The following is a 26,244-nucleotide window of genomic DNA, read 5'->3' as shown; positions in this document are numbered from 1 at the left end:
CCCATTTCAACCTCTGCTCATTTGGGACGAGGGTGAGGGGTTAGAATTTTATTTTCAGTTCACTGCAGGCAGGTGTGCTGCTGGTGGCATCTTACCATTTTCCTGGTAAGAGAATACCCTTCTCCAGTCCATCTTTCTTCCCTGTTGAGATGATTTGTACAAGCAAGCGGTGGAATGCATCGTGACTCCTTGCGTGGTGGGAAAGGCATGATGGAGGAGGGTCCAGAAACATGAATTCCCACCTCAGCCGTCAGGAAAAAAAAAAAAAAAGAAGCAACGGGGCCTGGTCTACACATATGGGAGCTCTGTCTCTGATTCCTCAGGTCTTTTGGGAGCTCTGTCTCTGATTCCTCAGGTCTTTTGGGTGCAGCAGCAGGACAGGGGATGGAGGGGGTGGTGGAGTTGCTGTAGGTGCTTGCCTGGAGATCAGGAAGGCACCAGTTTTTCTCATTGCTTCACACCCTGCTTCATCTGGAGCCTGAACCTTCCTCCGCAGCACTGTCTGGTGGCAGCAGCTGCCAGATCATGCCTTGTCCCTGTGAACCCACGGCCAGCTCGGCGTTCTCTTTGGTGCTGGGTCGTGGTGGGTGGAGGGCCCACGTCTGCCAAAGCGGCACCATCCTCTGTGGGGCAGAAGCGGGAGGAGGAGAGAGGGGTGAGGAGGCCTTGTTAGGGCACACTGAGCCCATTCTACCTGAATTAGTGTTGTTTCTGCTTAACTTTACCTTATGGGAGGCTTTTTTCTGACTTGAATCTTTCACTGCAAGAAATTGTTTCCAAAAAGCGGCACAATTAGAGGTCGGCTTTGCAAACATTCTTGGTGGAATTGAGAGGCCATTGGCTCAACCCAGTGAATAATCCTTTTAGGAGCCTTTATGAACCCGGCACAATGGCTGTTTACAGTTTCGCTTATAGACCAGGAGTGCTAACAGGCCTTTAGAAAAATCCAGGTAATTGAAGCTTTTGTCTTTCAATGAGCCCCCATAGCTGTCAACAGTTGCCATTCTCCACATTTTCTTTAACTTTTTTTGTTTTGACAAGGGCTTTTGTCCCTCCGACAACAGCTGTGTGGGAGGTGAGCGTGGAGGAGCTGGGGTGGCCTCGGCCTGCTCAGCCTTTGTAGGGTGCACCTCCGGCCTGGTCCTCACCAGGCCGGAATAAGTTGTCTTTTAAGACACAGAAAATCCTCTGGGTCAAACCAAAGTTTCTCCTGTGACTTCATTATTCATTTAACCATCCCGGCAATGCGACGCAACAGCCTGGGTCTCTCTTTGTGGATCCAGGGCTCTGCAGGGGTGGAGGTGAGAGGCTGGAGAAGAGCGGGTGTGCAGAGGCTGAAGGCTGTTACCACAGAAACTGAACCAGCCCATTGAAATCGTGTTTTTTAACACACACACCTCTGAAGGGAAGGGGTCAACAGCGGTTCTGGTTTTTTGCAGATCTGTCTGGGTTTGGTTTTGCTGTCGTTGTTTTTTTTGGTGCCATTGCGTGTTCAGCAGCCTGTGGGTTCCTGTTTCTCAATGTGAACGTGGGAGCTTGTTTCTTAAAAAAAAAAAAAAAAAAAAGAAGAAGAAAATGTAAGTGAATTCTGAAGCTTGGGTTTTTTTTTCACCAAAGCTGGCTGTATTTTCTTCAGGAGTCGGTGGGTGATGAACGTGGGGTGGAAGCTGTGAGTCTCAAGCTCTCCATTTTCCAGGATGCTCTATGTTAAGCAGAATTCCAAATTTTATAAATTATGGTGTGTTAATTCTTCCCCCACAATCTCTCATCGTCTAGACTGCTCAGTAGCTTTGGGTTGGTTTGGGACTTCATTCTCAGCTGGATTAACGTGGTATTTTGGTGGTTTAAAAGCCACACAGTAGGAATTGATGCGGGGACAGTTCATGTGCATGAGTGAGTGCTATGTGGCTGTGAGAGGTGGGAGAGGACAGCTATTTCATAAGGCAAACAAGAAATTATGCAACTTGCTGTGAGAAATGTGGTTTTTAAAGCACCCGTCCTGCAGTCGCACGGTGGGTTCTGTGTGCGCACAGAGCTGGGTTCGCCTGTGGATCTGCTTCCACAACCCCGCTGGCTTCTTCAGTTGCAAGACTGGTGCGGTCATGATTAAAGTAAGGAAGACGTAAGCTAAAATGAAACTAAATTCTTTGCTGTCCTTTCCATTTTAAAAACAATTAATTATGGAATATTTACAGATCCTGAATGGGGGAAAATGTATCCTCAGAGAGCAGATGTTTGCTTGATTCGTATGTCTGTTTATAAAACTTAGCATGTGGATTTGATGGTTCACTGGCTTTTTGCAACTTTCACTTATCAACATGAGAAAAAGTTGCATATTGGTACAAAGTAAAGCTAGGCATCTAAATAAAGCAATTCTGCACCTTTTAGTAATGCAAACCATCTGTAATAGTTTTTTGTACTCATTATAGGCATACAAATTTTTGAGGTCAAATCTGTTTTCAACAAGAAAAAGCCTGTCCTCTTTTTTTAAAATAACATAATGAAGTAAAGGAATAGGAAGACAAGTTTTGTTACGAAAACAAAGAGCAAGACTAAAATACTACGTTGTATTTGAATAATAATGGTTACTAAAGTTCCCCAAAATTGTTTACATCCGCTCTCAAATATTTTTAAGCTAAATTTATTAAGGTTTACAGTACTGTGGTTTTATTAAACCAGGGTTCATAGGCGAAAGTGCCTTGAGTTTTAATGATAATTTTGAATATTTTCTAGACATTATGTGTCTGAGTTTAATTTATTTTATTTCTTTATTACTTTAGTGTGTCATTCTTCCTGTAAGTCCCTGTAAGAATTAAAATTTGTATTGGTGTTGCCTAAGCATACAATTTTAAGCAACACAGGTCTGAGTGTACTAGCTAATTTTTACGCCATTTTTGTGATAGGTGCAATTCCATTGTAACATGCTTTAGTCTGAACGGTGCAGGTTGAATCACGTCATCAAAATATTCTGCCTCTAAAATATGAGTGTGCAGGTTGAATGAGCACAATGATTAAAATGGTAACATAGGATACTTTAGTGTAGATGGGGTTTAAAGTGTAAAGTAACTTGGTCTTCATGACCCACTCAATTATGCTAGTAATTTGGGAGAATGCACATTCCCCGTAGCATTCTGACTTGATTTCAGCCCCCCGGGTGGAGGTGAAAGGCTTCCCTTGAGTCAGCCGGTGTTTTCTCAAGAGCATGTAAATAATAACAAGTGTACTGCTGTGACTGCATCTTCCCCCACCCCACCCCCACCTTGTTTTTGATGAATGTGTTGCTTTGTCAGCATGAATTAGCACTGTCTTGAGCAAGCACAAATGCAGCAGGTACCGGGGCAGCCTTTGCCCAGCAAACCTGTTTCAGCGTGTCTCAGTGGTGATGGACAATTAGTCCCGTTCCATGCCCAGAGCTGAGACACGAAAGAAAAGAGCGCTGCTTAGTCAAGACTGTAGAAAAACAGGATCCTTAAACCAAGTGTTTCCACTGCAGTTAAATGGAAATAAGGAGTCAGTTGGAAGCTGAGCAGTCTGCGCTGCAGAATCGCCATGGGAGACCCCTCCACTCTATTGTGGTTCTTCATGTGCTTGGTGTGTTTCAGAGAATTGAAGAGTAAATGGTTCCTCAAGTGTTTGGGGTCAATTGTTTCATGTGCAAAATAGAAGAAGAGATTAAATAGTCTTTCAAGAATCTCAGAAAACTAAGAATGTCACAGCTGAAATTTCTTCTTTGTAACTTTAGAGTAAAAGAATGTGACAGGGAAGATCCCCTCTCCCTGCTCCGTGAGGACCAGGAGCTGGACAAAAGCTCCAAACAGATATGTTCCTTCCTCTACATTCATGACACCAAAGCACGTGCATTCTCACAGACCATTTCCACATTTGTAGCTTGTCGTTGCTGGCTTGCAAAGTCCCCTCTTGTTGAACCAGTGAACTCGAGAGAATGCCACCAGTTATGGAAGCCCGCCCAGACCATCCCCTTCAAGCTGCTGGCTGAAGGAGAAATTTCCCGTTGGGCACAAAAGCTACAAAACACACTGGCCACTTTCTGTCAGTATAACAGACACCAAGAGATTTATTTTTGTTCCTGATTGTAAATCTTTCTCAGCCCCAGCCAACTAGATGTGCATGTCCTGAAATGTTCAATGCTCAAGTTATCTTTCCATCATTTGCGCTGTGAAAAGAGAGCATTTAATTTTCGGAGGCTGTAAGAGATTACACTCTCAAACTCTTTAAGTAAACACTTCCTCCTGGGATCGTGATCTCATTCAAACTAAAAAATGTACCAGAATTTATGATGTATTTTAATTACTATTCTTGGTGCCACTCATTAAATTAGAAATTGATTGCCAGTTTCACAGTTTCCTTGTTAGATGACAAAGTGCTTATCAAGGTGAAGCAATGCAAAACTGTTACTATATATTCCACAATTTGGGATGATAAAAAGGCATGCTTTTTGTTGTAGTATTCATGTTACAGTTGTTATTATAATGCATCACTGATTGTCTTTTTTGTTTAAAGTTCGCTTTCCCCCATCCAAGTAGGAGTATACCATGCTTTTGTATAAGAGAGAAATTGGCTTTGTCTGGTTTATGCTAGCAATCTAAAAGGCATTACTGCAAATGTCAAAAGTGTGTTTTATTGAACCAAGAACATCATAAACAGCTATCCTAAAGATTTAAGAGGATGATGCAAAAGATCCCTATACATAATGGTGTTTCTCAAAATCTTTTTTTCTCTCTCTAATCCACAGTGTGACAGCGAGAGTGATATTGACGATAAGGTAAGACAGAATTTTATTCTTTCATGTGCTTTACTACCTTGGAAATTCCCTCATAGTCAAAACAAGAATGAATTTGAAAATAATATTTTTCCTCCAGTCTTCAGGTCAAATTTTATAATATCAATAATTGAATGAAAAAACATTGGATCAGGTACTCTGTGATCTTCGCTAGTTTTTGTTTACAGAAAAGAAACTTCCATTAACATAATAGTCTGTCTTGATTATTATGTGAGCATTTGGTGAGACCCGATTCATAGCATTAGTGCTGTTTCAGAGGAAGTCTCCTCTGATATCTTGTCAGGAGCCCATATTTTATTTATAGTAACCTCTGAAGATGTCAATTTCGTAATCAGTTTAGAAGATGGGACAACTGGTACCTACCCTCAAAGGCAGCGTGGTAACTGTCAAGGAGTGTTTTGTCATGTTGCATGCATATTTATCATAGAGCAATGATTTTTCTGACCTCCTTTTGGATACAGAGGTTGGTTGTTGAAAGGTTGTAGTTGTGTGGTTTGGTATAGGGATTCCTTGTTTCACCTTTGCAAGGAAAACAGAGAAGGCCCACGACATAGCAACGGTTGCACCACGCTTTTAAGCATCAAATGTATAAAAGACTTGAGTATCCCTTGCTGACTTCTCTTCTGGCAGATCAAACTTGGCAGTCTCAGGTTAGATCTTCATCAAACTTTAATTATATTTTGGCTGTCCAGTCTCTTGCATTCATTCATGAGAAGCTGTGGCACGCGGGTTTCTACTGGATCAGCATTACAAAAGTAAAGGCTGACTTGAGGTATTCCTGTCTCCTTGGCAGCACACTCGGCTGCAGCCATACATCGGAGGTTACCATGAGTTCAAGAGACTACACTAAAAGCTTCTTCTGGTTAAGTCTTTTTCATTTTTTTAAATACTGTTAGTGCTTGGGAAGCATTAAGGTTTCTTCAACTTCTTCTTTTAAAAATCCCATCAGATACCAAATATCCCCGGAGTATGGCAAAAGCTCTGGTTTGAGGTGAAGGCTTGATCGAAGAAAAACATTTAAATCATACATGTTGAATGAAAGATCCTGTACGTACTTTATTTTATATATGTGTATATATGTATAAAGTCACTCCTTGAAACCACTACAGCCCCCCTGAGTTCTGTTTCTTACAAGGTTACACGGCAGCAGAGCTGATGGCAGGGGTGGTGAGGGTGAAAAATTATTCCCTAAAAGCTTAGATACTGTGGGGTTAAAACATTTCTTAGACTGCCCAATCAAAGAAAGTAAAAGCAATCACTTAGAAAACTGTTTAAAGACCTGCCAGTCAAACCTCAGATGAAGTTGTAAGTGACATGTAGTTTTATTATACAGCTATGCTATTAATGATTATCTAAATTACACTGGTAGACCCAGCTAGCGGCATTACATCTGAGACTGACGTTTGTTAGATTAGGTTTGACTTCACCTTGTAGAGAAGAAATTGAAATCTGAACAACATTGATTAGCTTTCAGAATGTGGGATCTGAGGTTACCTTCAGAGGAAGCTGCATTGTGTTTGACTGGTAACTTACTGTCCTTTACAGCAAGTGAAAGGCTATTATAGTGTTCCTTACCATTAATATGGCATTTCTTTACATATCTATAACTGTAATTTGACCTTCTAGGCTCGCATATTTCCCAGCTACCTTCTCCTTAAGGTGACTCCACCTTAATAATAACATTTCTTTTCTTCATAAGGAGAGCAGCACAAGATCATCATCTTTCTGTCTCCTGCCTGATCTGTAGAGACATGAGACATGACATCGGTTCTATTAAATAAGTCTCTGGAATTAAGTAGGGTAGCTTTTCTTGTCAGCAAAGACATGTGCACATGCATGTAAACTCACCAAGGTTGAAGTGAAGAGGCTTCAAACCTTTCATAGGGATAATATGAATGCGGCGTTCGTTGCCTTCTAGTTGGGGAACACACGGGCAGCCTGGCTCTCTCTGTTGATACCTGACGTACTCCCCTGGAAACACATTCAGTATTTGTCTAAAACTAACCTGGCTGTTGCAACAGGGAGCTATAAAAATACTGGTATGAATGTCCTGAGGGATTATACTTGAAGAGTCTTTTTTCCCCGTTTCATGTGTGGGAAAAATGTATCTTCTAATGATGCTCTCTGGCTATTGCATGCAGATGGAGTAGTGGACATACTGTCTAGCCCAGCATCAGGCTTCCCAAATTACATGATGGATCAGCTTCATTTCACGGTGCTACAGAACAATCCTGCTTTCCTGCTTGGTCAGCAAGAAGCAGCTTTCTCTAGGTACACCTACGCGTGCTGGCACTAATGAAGGGCAGGGCAGGAATTACTAATGTACTTTTGATTTGCATAACACTTTTTGTTAGTCATAAACAGCGGATCACTGTCGTCTGTATGTAATTCATGAGGAAAGCAGACAAAAAAAGAAGTTCATGTAGAAGTACAAACTGAGTCAGTGGTAGAGCTAGAAGCAAAACTGAAATTTTCCACCTCCTACTTCTCTCTCTGTGCCACGCTAGTAATTATCCACTATTTATTTAGTTCATAGGTACATGGGCTATTGAGCTCTTAATGTTTTAAAACATAGACATTAGAGTAAAATTAAGGCTTTACCCTCACTGCATTGAAAAACATAAACACACTCTTGATGGTTTTGGTTTCTTCCTTGTACAGTGTTGTGCAGGACTCCAGGGGAGAAAAGTAATTGAGCATAGTCAGTCATACGTACAGTATATCAGAATTGAGGAGCCATTACTTTAGTGCAAGGTACAGTTTCACAGCAGATTGTGAGAGTGTTTCCAAAGAGTGCACTGCTGTTTTTAATAATCCGAGAACAGGAGCTCAAGGCTGGGGACTTGTCCATCCCATCTACTTTCTGAGAACTGTCTCTGGCCAGGTATAGCCTTTCACTTCTGCATCACTGCTGAAATCTCAAAGGAAGTAAGTGGGATGATACTTTCTCACACCTATCATTCTGTCACCACACACTTCTCAAAGAACTGTTCGAAATACCCAAACTAATAAAGTGAGCTGTCCAGCCATTTAACCAAGCGAGAAACTTAGCAAATCATGCGCTCCCAGGGATGGAAATGCAAATCGTGTTTCTGTTACTGTATGCTCACTGAAGGACATCAGTTTGGACTCTGCAGCTGTTCGGAGAATTGCAGGGTAGTTTGTTGAAGCTGTAGAAATGATACTGTGCTTTTGTGAGGGAGGCAGGAGAGAAAGGGAGTTAGTCTGATAATCGTGTTGCACTATCTCCGCACTGTGCAATAGCTGCGATGTGAGGCTCACGGTCCATAAACATTGTTACTGAAAATATATACTTCCTTTAATAGCAACAACAGCATTAACAGATAGCAATTACCCTTCATTTTCAGGAACTATAAAGTCTCCATTAATTCAAGATTTATGTAGTTATAGCATTTAGCACAGGAATAACACCACAGAGAATTGGTTTATACACATGTAATGAGAGAGCTTATGGCATACTTTAGTGAACATTAACATAATAGAGTAATATAAACCATCAACAGTTCCACTTATTGTCTCTTACCTGCTTTAGCATCACTGTGAAAAGTGGCTAGCAGCTTGGTAATGTGCTCTGTTAAATGGTGTTCTGCAGAAAGCCAAAAGTCAACTTGTGTAAAACAAGGGAATGAGTAATCGCTGCTCGTTACTCCAAAATGTTGCTCTCATTTTTTTAATAACAGTGTTCAAGATTGCATTAGAAAAAAGCCTATTTCTTTCTTTCAAAGTAATTCAGTGTTCATGTTCTTTCAGTCTTGGACTTCTGTCTGCTGTGTGCAAAATTGTGGGTTGTCAGCTTAATTACATGGCCCCGCAGTGTGAGCGAGCTCTCCAAATCAGGGGTTACATATCAGGCATTCCTTCATTTAATGTGGTGCTAAGTAAGACGTACAAAAAAATGACACTGTATTCCTAAGTTGAATCCGTATTTACCATATATTTGTTCTGTAGTTTGTGTTTTAGCTATAGTAGGCGACCTTTGAGACTGGTAAAGCTGTATCCAAGGTGGAAGCAAAGTTTTGAAGTCAGGTTTCTAAAACAGTGTTTTCACGCCACTTTCTGCGACAGCACAGTGAGTTTATTAGGCCCTGCTTGCAGCAATGTGAATTCAGCCTTGCCGTGCTGTTGTTTGCTGTGCTAATTTCTGAGTCCCAGTTGGTGCCTGGAAGCATGCAACAGCGCACAAGCAGGTGCGATTTAGCACTTAATACATGGGAGAAGAGCAACACAGTAGAGCTATGATCGCTCCACCACGGGCTGGGTTCCCATCCTGCTACGCGCCATGGAGATGCAGAACCAGCTCGTGGCTTAAGGATGAGTTTAGAGACAGTCTACCCCTGAGAAGGGACTCAGGTAAATGGGGGGGCATGGTGTTAACAGCAACGCTGTTTCAATATGTCAGCAGCCTCATTATTGTCCAGCTTTGGTTTTGTAGGTATTAAGGTAAAGGTGAAGGTTTTAGGAGGCATTTGAGAGGGAAAATCAGGTAGCTTTATGGCCACAAATGGGAAGTTATTCTCTGTAGCGAAAGGCACAGTGGTGAGCAGTAGGGAGGTGCGTATTTGAAAGTTTAACAAGGGAGTGATCAGGTCAGACCAGTGAGAGATGAGAGTTTACATCAATTCTGAGTGTTGGTGTTGGAAAGAAGAGGTAAGCTGTAAGGAGTCAACACATGAAGAGTGATAGTTTGCAATTCGGGAAGTGGGAAACTGTGTAGGGAACAAAGTCACAGACTAGGGAAATGATCTTGCAGCAGCTTTTTCCTTGGCACAAGGACACAATAAGGATTACATGGTAAGGACAAAAAGGATAAAATGGTAAACGAAAGGTGAGGTAGTGAGAGCTTGACCAAGAACCTAGTTGTGTGGATGAACAGAGGATGCTTATTATGTTATAGAGAAAAAGGATATACAGGACTTAAACATAGGTTGGATGTCAAGATGTAGGGTGTGGTGTGAGTCAAAGAGAGCACTGAGAACTATGGGCTTGAGTGAGAGGTGGAAGCGGTAAGAGTGGAAGCAATGAGGAGAGTACACTGTGTGGAAGATCTGGGGAGTGAAATTATCACTTCTGTTTCAGCTGTGTTGGCCTTGAAAGGGTGTCTACAAGCCCACAGGAAAAATCATAGTTTAGGCATCTGGAGAAAGGGATGTAATAATGAAGAGATCTAGGAGTCACTCTAGTAGAAGTGGTCACTCTGTGTATGTGTGTTCGTGTATGAGATTACCCAGAAATAAGATAAAGTCCCATGACACCAGATGAAAAAGTTCGGGGAGGATGGTCTTAACGGTGCTTAGAATTACAGCAGCAGTTGACAGAGGCAGAAGCAGAGCGGGCAGGAACTGCTGAAGCCCAGGAGGGGAAGAGCTGTGTCAGGTAGCTGGTGGTCAAGGAAGGCAAGATCTGGGGAAGGGGATTGTGAAAGACTTCGGAAGACGAAGTGCAGTTCAGTGGGGGAGAGGAACCCAAACTGCGCAGTGTCTGTTCCCAAAGGTCCTACATTGATCCAAATTTCTGTGTGGTTTGTGTCATCTTTACACTCCTGTCCTCATGGCCTCATTTGTCAATACACCAGTGCAACAGCAGTGCGTTGTCTGGTGGAGCTGGAATAATCCTCAGTCCCTGGACCCCTCAGTGCCACACATTTGAAATCCATGGGGACTATTATTGGTAGCACTATTGCTGGAGGCTTTTTTCTCCCTGCTGCTCACATTTTATCTAGGAATGGGAAAAGTGGGTTCCATCTGATATGTCTGTTGTTTCTTTGAGGCTCAAAGTTTAGTTCCCAGTTCAGCTAACCAGTTATTTGCTATTTTTGAAGCCTACCCAGACCAAGGTCCCCAGGTTGGTTTTGTCCATCATTAGATTGTCCCTTTTGCTAAGAAATGAAACTTGGTGCTTTTCCAGCAATCCCAATTCTTACTGGTTGCAGCAGAAAGGAGAGATCAAACATGGAATTGAACCGATGGCTTTCCCATGGCAGTATTTGCACTTCTGTTAGCATTACGCTTCAATCTATGACGGTTTTCAGCTGTGACTAATAATGAGAAGTCTCCATTTGCCAGTTACTTTCCAGCTGGGTTTTCAGACAGTATGTGACTGGTCCTTTTACTGTACTATGCTCTTGCTTATGGACAGCAACACTGAATGCAGTTACAGAAGCGTGTGCCCGGGCTGTGTTGCGGGCTTAGCAGCGTGCAGTAGTATAGCATATACCCATGTGCATGCACATATGTGCACAGAATCAGTGTTTCTTCTAAGGTTTAATTCTTACCGACTGAAAATCCAGTGATGCGGGGTGAAAACCAGTGAGAAACCTGACTCCCATATAATAATAACTGGGTAAAGGTGGTTAGTTCTCTTAATGGAAGAAAGTCTCTGTTTGACAGACAAGCTGCATGTTGTTATGAAAAACAGATCTGCTTTTTAAACAATATGGAAATATTGAATTTAAAATAAACTTGTAGCCCTTGAAAGATTTGGGTGCTATAAACAGGCAAACATGATGTTGTTGTCAGTAAAGGAAGACGAAAATTCACCAATCAGTGAATTTATTTTATTTCATCGTTCTCCATGAACAGATTTACCAGCAAAATAGCATCATGCAAGCCTACTGCATACCCAGTTCACTCAGTCGCTCTTTGGGAAATGCCAGATGGGGGAGAGACTTGGCGTGCCCTCGGCTTCTGTTGTTCCACCCACCATGTGCACAGAGCAGACACAAAGGTTCCCACTGAGACTTGAGGCAAGTGACTTAGGCCCTGTAAGGCCTTCCAGAGGGAAAGGAGCCCTACAAGTTGTCCCTCCCAACGAGAGGGTCTGCAACTCTAGTAAAAAGTGTTAGTAATAAAGGCCCTTCTTGACCTTTGTATTTAAGTAAAGCAAGAATGCAACTGAAAAAATTAAACAGACTCAAAGCTTCAACACCAATGTTCTCCCCTCCTACTGAGATTTTGTGTTTTTCTTTTATACAGACAAAACCTCAAATTTTAAGTACATTAGCCTGTATATGACGAGCTGAGTCATCACAGTCTGTGGTGTCCATATTAATTCTTGAAAATGTAGAAAAAAAGTTTGAGTGAACAATGAGAAGAGCCTTCTAGTTTGCTGACAAAAATCCATCATTAACTCACATAAAAGGACTGAAGAGATCTTATGGAGAGCTCTTGGGCAAGACAGGATAATACCAGTTCTGTTGCTGGCAGCCGGCATGTCCCTAGCTCTCTGTTTTCTCTATTGTTTAACGTCTCCCTGTTCCAGTTTCCCATCCATGAGCATATTCTTATCTTACCAGGGACCTTGTGAAGATACTTTTAAGATCTGAGGCAACAGGGAAGAGAGTGATCTTGTACAGCTGTCTGCCCACATCAAGAAACACCATTATAGTGTAGCCATAAATCTAAAGGGTTCCCTGCACAATGGCAGTAACTCCTTGGAAGGTGATCAGATAGAACGTAACATAGTAGGCAGGTGATAGGAATTGGCAACTGAGTTAGGCAATTCAATTAATTAAATTGAATGATTTAATTAACCGTAAAGGTACCAAGAAGATGAGAATTTTGGAAGATGCATACCCCAATAGCTACAACTGCAGGCCCTCATTTGGCTTGCAAAGTTTCTCATTGCTGTGTTCAAAAATTGTTTTACCAGGTTAAATAATGCAGAAGAGCATAGCATGCAGCACTGTGTGTCCTGTGCAGGCGTAAAGGACAAAACTCAAGGATGGCGCAAGAGTCAACTTCGAGTTTTCTAGCTTTCCAATTTTCTTGCTTCTGGGTCCAATTTGCAATAAAATCCAAACCAGATTTCACTATGGGAGTTTTTCAGATATGTAAGAGGCAGCAACATTTGGATCAGTAGTGAAGACTAGAAGTAATGCCTGCCCGACCTTGCTTGGGAATTCACCCTTACCTAAAGCATCATGATTGAAATGGCTATTCTTTTGCTTAGGTGAGTCTCTTAACACTTACCAGCTGCTGTTTTCACTTATCATCTGCTTATCACCTGCTGCGTTTGTCTGCAAGATCAGTAAGGGGCTTGCCATGGCACCCTGAGTCAGGGGAGATGTTTCAGCTGGTGCTGCTCAGCCTTTGCTGTACACCCTCAGGTACAGGAGTCCTAGTTTTCCACAGACACAAACCAAAGAGAGGTACTTTTCAAAAAGAGAAAACTCAGAGCGAAAGAGATTAAAATAAATGTTTGTGAATAAGCCTCCCCCTGCTCCCTGCAGCGTCACCTCTTTGTTGAAGTGCTGGCTGCGGTACCGACACGCAGGCTCCACAGTTCTTCCTGGGCAGCAAGGAAAAGTCTTTGTCTTTCATTCACCTGTGAGCCTTGGGCTCCGGGTCTACCCAGGGTTGAGCCAGTCATTTTTCATGGTGTAGGCTGCTTCCTCCCACCTCTCCCACTCCCTCCTCATCCCTGCAGTGCCGCGGAAGCCTCTGCCAGCGGAGTGGGATCTGTTTCTCCCCTCGCTGCACCTGGGATGGGAAAATGAACCTTCCTCTGCCCTGCACACCCTTGATGCTCAAAGCAGTACATAGCACCCGTTGCCTGCAAACACAGCAGTTTTCTCTCCTCACAAAGCTCCAGCTAGAATATCACTCCTCGTTCCATATTAGTGATTATTAATTTCGCTGTATGTACTGTAAAGATTGTGTAATTCCAGTCAGTATGTTATACTTTTTAACATTTCTTGAGGGTTTTTAATACCAAGTTCTACCCAGCTGCATTTTTCTTGAGAAGTAAGGTGTTCCCCTTAGCAAATGGCTCACATTTGAATTTGTAGTGCCTGAAAATTCAATCTGAAAGCTTCACTTCATTTCTGTCTTGGCTTTTATATAGTCTTCCATAGTTTCTGCATTTTGATGGGTTTCCTCTAATTTTGTATATCTGTATGATTATCTGAGGAATGTGATTTTACATTTTAGTCAAAGCTGTGCATAAGTTCAAAACAGAGCAGTGGCTTGAATGAAGTTTTTATGAGTTCTTGTCTGCATAAGACAAGACGATGAGTTCCGGCCCAGCAGGATGAGCGCAGGTTAAACCTAAGGTAAACTTTGCGGTTTGGGCTCTGCAGTGCATGCCATTGCACAGCTCCCGTCAACGCTGTGTCCGGAGTGTCAGAAGCATCAGCAGTTCTGCTTGATCTTATCCACTGATACCACTCTTCAATGCGTCAGACTGAAATATCTCAAACACGCACAAAAGACTGGGTTTCCAAAGCATTCAGACCAACTTGTGGCCTCTATTTCCTTGGCCTTTCCCACACCTGTGTCAAAATTAGTTGGAGATCTTTGCCTAAATCTTTGGCAGCAGCTGACTTAATTTGTGGTTTACTACTCCTGACAGTTTATTGGGGAAGCAAAGCGCGCCTTCATCTCCAATAATAAACAGCCCACCCGCCGACACTTTGACAGACTTAATGGTTTTTTATACAAAAATGGACAGACTTAATGTTTCGACTGTAGCGATCATCTGTCCTGATCTCCTTAATGAAATTAGATTAAGTGCACCTGGGAAAATGCTGAGACGGCACATTGCCTTCATCACCTTCCTTAATTTAAAACCAATTTGCGGGGAAAATATCCTCTGAAGCTGAGGGAGGCAGAGAGAAGGGGGAGGGAAGGGGATTTTAAAATCTATCTGGATAGCTACTGGCAGTTTTAATTCCTTTCCCTGCTGGCAATGTGAAATATTAACAACCTTAAGAACTGAGAGTTTAAAGACTTACTAACCTTTTTGCCTTTCTTAGGGGAAAAAGAAACAAAACAAAATCTTTACCATCAAGATCACATATAGGGACGAAGTCCAGTACATGCTGGGGCTCAGAGGTGGGGCTGAGCAGGGAAGAGAGATCTGGCTGAAATATGAAATTTTCTTCTTCCAAGAGCTAGACTGCGTTTTCCTAAAATGCATTGTAACCGCTAGATGTTGGTGATGCTTACTGTCTGCTGTTACCTTGATAATGATTTAGTTGTGCAGAAAAATAGTAATTTGCCCACATAGCTGTGAAATCAGCTGCAATATGTACAATATAATGTGACCTGAAAATGATTACAAATGTTCCTTGGGCTCATTCTGAAGACAGTAAGAAACATGTCTTTTTAATTAAAAATAAAATGTTGCAAAGAATAACCATAACTTTTTTCCATGAGGGATGATTCTTGTTCTCTCTCTCTGACTCCACTGATGAAAACACGCAAACGGTTAGCTCAAGGTCTTCCACTAGTGAGGTGGCTGGAGAGCAGAGTAGTCCGTGATAGGCTGGAAAGTCTCTTTATAGCAGTTTTAAATGTTTACAGCCTTTGTCATTTAGACTATTACAGCCCAAGCTCAACAGTGCAGTTGATTTATCCATCTGCTGTCTCAGATTTCAATGATGCTGGAACAGTAGTATTCATGCTAGACATAGGCAGTTTCTGCTGCTTGGAGATGCTTTTCTTCATTTGCTTAGAGTCAGCTTTGTTCTTCCTGGAAGCATTCATAGCCCAGGTTCTGCAGAGGTGTCCACCTTGTGACTGACCACTGTCAGGTACACCCCGAACCCATACTGACAAGGAAGGTCCCACATAACTTAGTGCTCTAGAAATGTCTTGCAGCAGGCTTGGGTTTTGTTATGGTAATCAGTGCACAAGCATTCATGTTCCTTCAGCTACTAGTGACAGCCACTCAGAACCTCAGTTATGGTAACCTTTGAAGAAAATGTAATTCAGAATAACCATGTTGAAAGTCCCAGTTAAATTATATTTATTAGTGAAGTTGGGGCCAGATTTTCAGAAGTACTCCTTACCCTAATCGAAGTTAGCAGTATCTGTGGGTGCTCAGTGCATCCCAAAATCTCTTCAGCCGTCTTCATCCACTTGACTGGTCCTATCACTGGGACTCCTTATGTAAGTGGGAGTTTGCATGAGTAGCCCAATTGCTGTCAATTAATAATTTAAATGATTTAAGTCTCAGACATGCTGCTTAATAATGAGAGAAATCAGCCCCATATGTCCTTGTCCATAAATACTAGAAAATGGGGACAAGTCACTTTTAAATGGGATTCATTTATTTTTAAATGGAATCGTGATAAGTGTCTTAAAGGTAATCAAGCATGCGTAGCTATTCTGAATGTTATAAATATAAAAGAACATTTGCCTAAAGTTGAAAGGGATCCCATTCGTATATAAACTGAGTTAAGGGTATCATGCGAGGATAAAAGCGCAGAGTAACCTTTGATAACCCACAAAGATTTTAAAGAGTTTGTTTTTATTATTAATTGCCACAAAGGTGGCTGAAGTGACCAACGTGTGTAATACATGTCAATATATATATATTATGGACACTCAGATCCTGGTTACTGAGTGACTGCAGTCACTTTTGCCCTCTTTAACAGATAACCTCACCCTACCCACAGAAGGTGAAGTTGGAGAAAGTAGAATTTCTTGTGTCATGGTTATTGATCTCGTCCCCATAAAAAGACATTGTACATCCCACCGAAAAGGTTTTGTCTCTCTCCCATCCTTGTATTTTTACTCCCCCCTTTTTGTGAAATGTGAGTTTCTTGTCCTACTTTTCAAGATCCCGCACCATTTTCCCATCTCTCTGGTTTTGTCTGATGGCATCGCTTGCACCTCCTCTGCTTTGCCCGTGCTGCTGGCCTCTGGGCTGTAAGCCAGCAATCTCTTGGTGGTGGTTTTCTCCATGAGATAGGCTGCTGACAAGGACTAATCTGTGGTTCTTCCCCACAACACCTACCAAACGTTGTACATAGGATGGTGTGCGTTTAGTGGTAGTTTGTATTTACTGCAAGTGTTAGATTTTAGGATCCATAAGACAGAGTGTGTCCTCCCGTGGAGGAGATGACCTAGCATTTCCTGGTCACTCCTGGAGTACAAATAACACACAGAAATTATTTGTGAGCATGTTATATCCAACATCTGTTAGGAAATTGAAGAAACATCGTTATTAGCATTTTCCACTGAAGAAACTGAGGCTCAGAGAAAATGCGACTTACCTGCGGCCCTGCAGTGAATCAACGAGAAGTGTTGTGGGATACAAATTCCTGGTGTTCTTGTTTAGCTCTGTGCTCTAAGCCCTCTCTATGCGAGTCTGGATGGCAGACTGTACCGTCTCAGCCAAAACTAACCCTTGGATGTTTGCCTTCTACACCCTAACTGTCTCTGCTGGTGATAGACGATTCCTGAAAAAATAATTACCTTTAGCTGAACTGGAATATGTTTTGGTTTTGCTTTGTTAAGAAGTCATAAAGCTTTACATATTACACTGAATGTCTTATTCTTTCTAAGGCATTAGAGCCTGTTTTCATAACTTCATCGGAGAAGTGTTTTCTAAGGTGGCGGAGTATCAAGATGGTTTTTGGATGGCTGTTTCCTTTGAACTCTTAACACACAAGAGATCATTTGTGCAACTGCAACAAATTAAAAGGTGGCTCCGGAGAGGGAGAGCAAGGTTGGAAGAAGTGACAGCTTCTCGGTGTATATGTCTGTGTTGAGTCAAAACAACATTCTTAGTTATCCTCAGCCTTTCGAAGCCTTTGCAACTCTGGCTTTGTTTCTGCTTCGTACATCATCGCCAACAGCCATCAACAGCTCAAACATTCAGAAATTGGCTCACGGCAGGACAATAGGTGATGATGTACGGTATAAACCAGATGGAAGGGCAAGTTGCCTTAAACAGATGAGTAAAAACTTGTTTTCACTTAAAAATCAAAATATAGCTAACATATAGAAAAACTGGGAAGGAAATGGGAAATAAGCTGCATATGGGAGGAGAACAGCAGTTGCCCTTTACAGTGCCTGTCCACAGAGCGGGGCACAGGCATGTGCTCATCCCAGCACAGATGAGAGCAGCGGGGACCTGCACCAGTGGAGGTGGAAGGAGAAAGCTTCCTGCATCTTGGCCTGCATGGCACAGCGTGCCGTGGTGGGGTACCACTGGTAGTTGTACAGGCTGCCCTGCGCCCACCATGGCCCTCTACCTCACATAGTCAGCCCGGGCCGTGCGCTGGGATGAGCAATGAAGAGCACTTTCAGCATCCCCTCTCGGAGCCATGGGGTAGGAGCAGGCATGCAGGCTGCTGTTGGGGAGCAGTTGAATTTACCCTGAGGCAGCATGTTCATTTCATACATGCATGTGGGAATGGCAACATAGGCTACAGCTAGCTAAATTTGGGGGATGGGTTTTGCACCAAATAAATTACTTTTAGCAGACAAATCCCAGTGATCAGCAGCTCTGCTACCAGCAGTGGACAGTTGTTCACCAACTGTGCTTGTTAGTGTTCCCTGTCCATATTGAGACACGGGGAAGGGGAGAAGCATGCCTGCCAGCTAGATGAATGGTTATTTTTAGTAGCACTGTAAAGTCAATTAGAACTAAAGCAGATCTGTATTAAAAGTTAATTCATGTTAAGAATAGCACTACACTAGCTACCGCTTTCATCTGGAAGCAGGTGCAAGTCCACCTGTGCTGTTTGCTTTTAATGTGGTCCAGTGCAAAAAAAAAGGATGTTTTAAAGCCATCTTATTAGCTTCAAAAGTTATTCTATCCCATCTTCTTAGCAAGCATCACTGCAGCATCACTGGTGTTGAATTGATTTGTCAGTGCTGCCAGTTTGCATTGCTGTGGATGTAAAGGATGCAGAAGTTAGTACAGTTCTTGCCTGTACAATCTTACAGTTTCCAACTATAATTCTTGGCTGTTCAGGTGGTGAATATATTCTGTATAATAGCTGTGCTTGAAAACGTTTCAAACAGGACTGTAAGCCCCAGTGTTCGTTAGACCCCTTCTGGGTGTTAGTTTCAAACTTTCTTCCTCCCTCCCTGCCCCATCTCCTTTTTGCCTTCCCTTTGCCCCGTGATTGCCTTTCAAATCAATACTGTGCGATGTAGATAAACAACACAAAATGGATTGAGTGGAGGTGCAAAAGGTGATGTTGTTACGTACCTCTCGACGCAGCGCTCTTCTTCCCTCTATTCAGCAGAATGACTGAGTAATGCTGAAGTCTAATTATGTACCTAAGTCTCCTCTGCATCAGTTCAAATACATGCTGAAGTGCTGTGGGACAGCGGATTAAATGTGCCCCAGTGCCCTGCTAAAACAAGACCTCAGTTTTCACTCGTTCCCAAACTGGCAAAACCTACTGGCGTTAGGAGCATGTTTGGAGTCCGCAGGGTAGCGGTGCAAGCAACCATTTCTTGTGGGGGATTGCCGAAACTCGCAGTTCTGTGACCGTCAGTTGTGGCCATGTCTCAGGCTCGTACCTTAGGCAAAATTCCCATTCGTCGTGCCACTGTAAAGAACAAACATTTGGGGGGCAAAATAACTCTGTGGCAAGAATCATATAATGCAGTTCAACTGCCTGGCCTAATTCCTCTGATGATGTTGTTTAAAACATTATTTTCTCATTACCCTTTGTGAGCTGAGCTTCAGAGCCCTCCATTAAAAATAACAGCAGTGACTTGAATTAATTGGTTAGAAAACATTTCTTCTCTCAGCCATGTTCCACAACAAAACCTGGGGAAGCCAAGAAAAATGCTGGCCCAAATTTGGAAAAAGTTTTGTTTAGAGGCCTGAAGCCTACACGTTGCTCTGCAGACACACACACACACATACGTGGGTCTGTTGTAACTGCCTTGGTTTTACAGGAAAAGAAGCCAGCCGGGCTGCAGGGCTCAGCAACAGTTGCTCACCAGATTCTGATTTATTTGACAGCCTCCATAATAAAGTAACTATTTGTCTAACTCTTCCTGATTAGTCTGAAGAGGTCTGCCAATCCGAAGAGGATTGACTAGTCAGGAAACCACTGGTATTTTGGCTTTTTTTTTTCCTGAAGGGTTGTGATATTATTTGCAATAATTTCTCCTTTATTAAGTTTGGCATTTCAAAATAATTCACTGCTGCAATGTGAACATTTTCCACATCAACAATAAGTCTATTACAGAGAAATTTACAAAAACAAAATGACTTCATATTGCTTGCAGATGTATTCTGTAAAAATAATTGTTTTTCACTAGATTTTAATGTTTCTAGGCCTTTGTAAACATAATGCCTAAATACTTTTATTCAATAAACGAGACCCATTCAGTAATTGCTTGCACATTTGAAGTCCAGTAAATAAGGAGCAGATTTCAACCAAAATCTGTGTATCATTTAAGCTGCTTAGGTCACAGCCCTAGGGCGGAAAAAAACTGGTGAGAAACTTGTGTTTTCAGAAGTGGAGAGAACTGTGACTTCAGAAACCAAGACAAATAAGCCCCATTTCTCTTTAATTAGTGGATTCCTGCTTATGGGCCAGGCTTTCTTTATTCTTGGTTCAGTAAGGCTGGGAATTCAAAGGAGGCTGGAGATGTTAAGCATTCTGTTCTCTGGACTTTCTTTATAGTCTGGGAATACCGAAGTCCTTCAGGCTCCCTTCGAAATCCCATCGCACAAAACTATATTTTTTCCTTGAATGCATTGTTTTCAGGTTGGAAACACCATTGTACATACACAGAGAAAATGCACGTACGAATGTGGAGGGGAAATTGTGGCTGATGTCACTAACTGTGTGCTTTGATTGTATGTGTATTAGGTTTAGTATGTACTAATTTTTAAAAGCCAGCAGTACGGGAGACCTCGTTGAAGCTAGGAGAACCGCTCTAGTAGGCATCTTGTGGTCTTAAGCTTGGGCAAAATGTCAGCTTAAAACAAAACAAAAAAGGCAGTGCATGAATAATTGGATATTGCTTGTCATGCAAGAAAAATAACTTACAAAGCAAAGCAGAATCCAGAAATAAAATTGAAATAAAAACAAAAACAAACAAATACCACATGTATTGTAATTCCTGTGTGAGACATGTTTGGTGGAGTCCTTAAATCAACCAGCTTACAGACTGCATTGATGAGCTCTCATCGTGCCTTATGAAAGTTAATACCAAGTGAAGTATTCTCTGTGGTGGTTTGTTTTCTTCTACAGATATTTTGCAAAGCACGGAGACCTTTAAATGGAATCAAGGAGGGCAAAATATCTCAGACAAGGTGGTTTAAAAGATAATGTGGAGTTTTGCCTTGGACTTTGCTACCTTCTGTTCTCCAGACACTGTATTCTCCTGGGTGAAACTCTAGCCTGTTTGAAGGCAGTAATAAAACTCACTTTAATTTAAATATGACCAAGATTTCAACTAGTATCAGCAGGAATGCACCTCTCTTCCCCTTAGGCCACCATGGTCTCTTAACACGGAAGTATAGGTAAACAGTGGCAAAGTAGCCTTTTCGTTTGATAAAGAGGTGGGTGCAGGAAATGAGCGGTCATCTCTCATGGCACTAGGAGTGTGGGAGACACAGCAGGTCACACTGACCCCGTTCCAGGTGACAAGTCATGGAAAGCAAACCCTTTGAGAAAAAACGGCTTTGTATATATCAGTCCTTAATCTTTTGCTCGTGTGTGTCTATGACAGTGGGCTTCCCTGCCATCACAGGTCATCCCCGGCCAGCTTGCTCCATATCTAATTCCTTCTCCTTTCCCCCCTCCTATCCAAAGAACAACAACTCTAAAACCCCATAAAGCTTTGCAGCTGTTTTCACACATAATTAAATTGTCCTAGGTAATCCTTGCCCGGTGGCCTTTCATACAGTGATGGGGGAATAGCATTGAAACCACCGCCATGATTTGATTACTGGGATTCCTGTGCAGATCAGCTGCTCCATGAAGGCAGCTGTGATGTTTCCAGGGCTCCATAAAGCTTCGCACAGGAAAGAGCTGTTCCTCGGAGCAGCTGCCTCTGCCTGCACAAGGTGAAGGAGACACACGGCAGGGAGAATGGCTTTGGAGTCTGTACCTGGCTGGTGCCCGTGGCTTGGATGAGGTCCGGCTTGTAGCAGACCCTACATCCAGTAGCACCGCCAGGCACAGAGGAGGTAGACAGTAGTTTCTGCTTCTGTAGAAGCTACCTGGGGTGGGCTTTCTCATGGGCAGAGGTTTATAAGTATCTTTGACCTGAGTAAAGGTTGGAAGCAAGACATTAAGACACAGCAAGGTGAAAGGTGTAAAGTTATTCCACTAGAAATAATCCCAAGCCCAAAGGTGTAATCTTATTTGTGTTCAGTTAGAAGAAAGGAGTGTAAAACTGGGCAGACTTGGTTGGAAGCACGACAAAAGCTCTGTGTGAGTTACTACAAATACTATGGCGTTTCCTCTACACGTAGCTGATCAAAAGCTTTAGCTAATGAAACAAGCCTCTTATATTTTGTCCAGCTTTGTATTTTGCATAGCAAATTGGGTCTATTTGAAGTGAACCCAGCCTTGGATACTTATTTCTTACTGATACAGCACAATTTCCTGGTTTGCAAACTTCATTGGGTTATATTGAGTTACTTATGTTGCACCAGAAAGGCTCAAAGTATTTTGGGAAGCACAGGCTGACAGAGTGTCTGTCCCTCAAAATTTTGGCTCCTACACAAATTTTATGGGCTGTGTCACATGACAGTGCCAAAAAAATAAGAAAAGCTAGTTGTTTAAATGAGAAATCTTGCCTGTGAACCCGTAGACAGGCTACCGTGATCCTTTGCATTTAGAAACTCCTGTACTGGTTTTGGTTTTATTTATCATTTTCACATGGCCGTTGATGTGCCCACTCTTACACCTGCATGCCTTCCTCTCCTGTGCCCTAGCTTTTGGGTCTTACTTTATCAGACGCTTCATGTCAAAGCATAGTGTGAAGAGCATTGAAGAGAAGGGAATAAAGGGTGTTTAGAAGTGACCCTTAGGCATCAAAAACTGAAAGTTTCTTCAGAAGTGTGCAGAGTCTGTAGCATTTTTGAGAGCAGGAGAGAGCTGGAAAGTATTTTTTACTCCAGTAAAGTCAGGAAAATCCATGTAACAAACAGGGGCATACCAAAGCCTCTTTTTCTCACTGGGTAATCTCTCCAGCGAATTTTATATGCTGAGTATTGCCATGATACATGCTCTTCATTATGTCTCTCAGCACACACCACCACTGCTGAAAGCACTTCCATTCACTTGTTATCTAATCTCTGTCATCAGAGGTCAATGGATACAGACCAAGGTCCTCCTTCGGCACATTTCCAAGCAAAAGCCCTGCACCCCTTGGAAGAGCCTGTTTCAAATGGAGTGTAAACTGGGATTTGCCTCACGCATTGGCTAGGAATCCCAAGTTCTTCAAAGTTTCTTTTGTGGGTCTAGTTGCAAGAGATTTCTGAGCCCTTGTTGCAGAAGAGGCCGTGGCTTAGATGCTTTGACAGTTGGTCTCACAACTTTGTCATTGATTTCCAAAGAAAGCTTTGTTGGGGTGATGCTGGAAAACACCCATGTATTATTTGCTGTATCAAAGCCCCCAGAAGCTCCAGCCAAGGACCATATCCACACCAGGCTACGTACTTCATCAAAAGGCTGTCACCACTCCAGAGAGCTCATGTTCCAGCAAAAAAGCAAAAGAGAGGATGTGTGTGCTCTAAAGAGGTCCCATAAGCCAACATGGTAAGCAGTGGCCTTGTTATACCTGAGAGGCCTAATTGCCATCAACGGCGTTGCCATAAAGGAAAATCACGAGGAAAACAATGAGGCGGCTCTGTAGATGTTAATGGGGAGCTCCTCCCAGGTGTGAGGGGAGGCTTGGAAGAAAGCACAGTGCGAGAAGTGGGTGCGGGAGACTGGTTTCAACCTGTTCTCCTTTGCGGTTGGGCATGTAATTGCTCTCCAAACAACTGGAAAATGATGAGAGAAGGAGAGATGCAAAGGAGAAGCAATGTTTTGTGCAGTAGCTATGTTTTGTAATAGCCTCTGTTATTAGAGGAACAGAGGTTTGCATCGTAAGAAAACACCCAGGTTGATAGGCTGTCCCTGTAGTCTGACTAGACGTAAATGCATGGAGTAAGGTCTCATCAGAGTAATTGGATTACCTAATAAATAGCTGGATGTGGGTCTGTTACAGACAGAGAAGGCTTGCAGAGCACTCCCACTTCTTTAATTGCAGCTTTAGCCGGCTGGTAGGAATGGGGAGGTGTTGGGAAATGACATTTACAATAGCAGGTTCAGAGGTATTGCTCGTGAATCAGTGTTTCAGTGCATCCTCTGCTCCAGTCTGTGTCATGCAGCGAGGGTTTTTTATGAGTATTTTGTTTGTTCGTATGATTTATTCCTAGTGTTCTTCTGAAGCTGCCAAGGCAAGGTAAAAGATGCTTGTCTCTCGGTGTGTTTTTATAAGAGTAAAGTTCAGGGTTATTTTCTAAAGGCAAGATGAGTATGGAAAATCTTGTCCAATCTCAGCACAATTTTTTTCCTTGAAAAGGTATTTGTCTCTGTCATGTGCAGCTGACTTCATGCTCTGCCAGAAGCTTCTTACTGACAAGCTTTACTGTCATCCTGGATATACAAATTATCCTTATTTATTTTAGGGGAGCTTGAGAGATGTGCTCTCTTCATTCTTCTCAAAGTCACAAAACATAGAGGTCTTTCCCACCCTCCTGTAAACAGAACAGGAAGGAAAGCCAGATGTTAAGGTTGTCTTACAGTTTATAGCACGAGGCTCTGCTTTCATGTGCTTACAGTCTGACCAGACTTCATCATTGTGAATTTCTTTGTTGAGCATCTTCTTCAGACTGAATTATGTGGGTGAATTTCAGCTGAAACACTTCAGCACAGGGTCCTCTTCCACTTATTTCTCCTCCTTGCTGCCAGCAAAGTTCTGGAGCAGAGAAGATGGGAGATGGCAAAAGCACGTCCCATTTATGCTTATGGCTTTTCCTGTTGGCATCCAGCAGTGTGGAGGAAGATGGCAGAAGCTGCAGGGTGGAGGTGTGGGCTGATGTGGTGACAGGGGAACCAGAGCCTGTGAAGGGATTGCTGTAGGGGACGGAGGAAACGGGGGAGCCAAATTTTGAAAACAAAAGGGTTTTACTACTCAGCTAAAGCATGCATGCAAAGGAGAGCTTGATTAAGGTTGTGTGGACAATCCTAAGTATTTTTTCCCAAATTTTTAAGAATTCTTCATTTTGCATCCTTAAGCATGCCTGGCTGTATGGCATGTGAAACGGGTGTGTGTATAAAAGTAGCGTTAAATTTTGTGTGAGCCAAAGAGCCGTCCTAAAGTGAGAAGAAAGTGTTTATCAAATGCCTGTGTATGTTTTAGGGTGCAAACAGATGTTCTCTGTGTGAAACTTGGATAGAAACATAAAAGCCTTGCCTCCCCTTTTGCTGCTGCTTTTAGGGATGTATCGGCCTTTCAGAGATCAGGTTCTGCAGATTGTACAAACCATTGTTTTTTGTTAACAAGGTTTGCCAAGCTTGTCCCTGGTTGTAAACCTTTATTTCCTGTAATTTAAACAAATGATGCATTTCAGAAGTGACTCAGTTCCTTAAAATAAAGATGTATTTCTGCTAGTTGACTAAATGGAAGCCTGGTTTATCTATACTGCTGCCTTTCCCAAAGCTGACTGCATGGCCCGTAGTGATGCATTCAGTTCCTCTGTCAGCTTTTCTGTGAATACTTCTACAATATCTTTCAAGCACAACTTGAATCTGAAGAAAGTGTTTGGGTAAGTTTTCAAACCACTGATCTTTGAGTGGGTTGGAAAAAAGGAAAGCAGTTTTTTCTAGGGCTGATGCTGCTTTCCAGAAGAGTGGGCATGTGTTTGAGATGATCTCTGGCTTTGTGTCTATACCAGGGTACTTTGAACAATCAATGCAAGTCAACTGAAATAATAAAGCCAAAGGCCAAGTGAAAGCATATCCACATGGAGGCTGTCTTTTGAGCATAAGTGGCTTTTCATTGTTGAACTGGACTGTAAAGATCTAAAGTTGTTTTGTGTCATAGAACTATTTTAACTAATCTGCCTTGTCTTTGAACCCTTACTTGCCTTTGCTTATCTTTCTTTACTGTTCCTGTATTTTGGGTATCACAATACTAGTCTGAAGCTCGGAAAGCTCCATCTGTTGCCTCTAGTTAACATTCATTCTTCTGTCTAACCTGTCTAACTCGCTGTCTGATGACCCACTAAGCAATTGTTTTTAATTAGCAAGATAACTACTAGTTTGCATTGCAAGGATTAAAAAAACCAAAACAAAACACTTCAATCAGCTTTTGGAAAGTGTAGGTTAAATTATTTACGATACTACTTGTAAACTTCTTGAGTATACTTATGAACAGTGGCAAAGTTTTGTAACTGGCAGCCTCCTTGTCTTGTACTGTCGTGTCTTTGGTAAGAGTGAGAAAGAAGATGATGTTTGCTTTTGTTTGAAAAATCCCAGGTTGGGCAAATTATTGGCTAGAACAGAGAGTTCATCAGATACTTGTGGTCAGCCAGAGAGATTTGCACAGGCCTCAGACACCTGCATAAGAAGAGTTGCAAAACCTGTTGTTGGAATGAATGACATGCGGGGACTCTACCAAAACTCTCCTTAGATTTCAGCATAAGTGAAAACA

The 26,244-nt window shown here is 42.3% G+C and overlaps 1 protein-coding gene across 1 annotated transcript in view; it reads left to right on the top strand.

Annotated features, from left to right (window-relative positions):
• Positions 1-26,244, top strand: part of FBRSL1 (fibrosin like 1) — a 547,710-nt gene that overhangs the window by 360,077 nt on the left and 161,389 nt on the right. The window contains exon 5 of the mRNA XM_082491594.1: positions 4,754-4,783. Coding sequence (XP_082347720.1) covers positions 4,754-4,783 — 30 coding nt within the window. The remainder of the gene's footprint in view (positions 1-4,753; positions 4,784-26,244) is intronic.

Source organism: Vanellus vanellus (genome assembly GCF_965231255.1).
Source record: "Vanellus vanellus genome assembly, chromosome: 16".
Taxonomy (NCBI): Eukaryota; Metazoa; Chordata; class Aves; order Charadriiformes; family Charadriidae; genus Vanellus; species Vanellus vanellus.
Note: the sequence above shows the minus strand (reverse complement) of the source record. Positions and strands in the feature narration are given on the sequence as shown.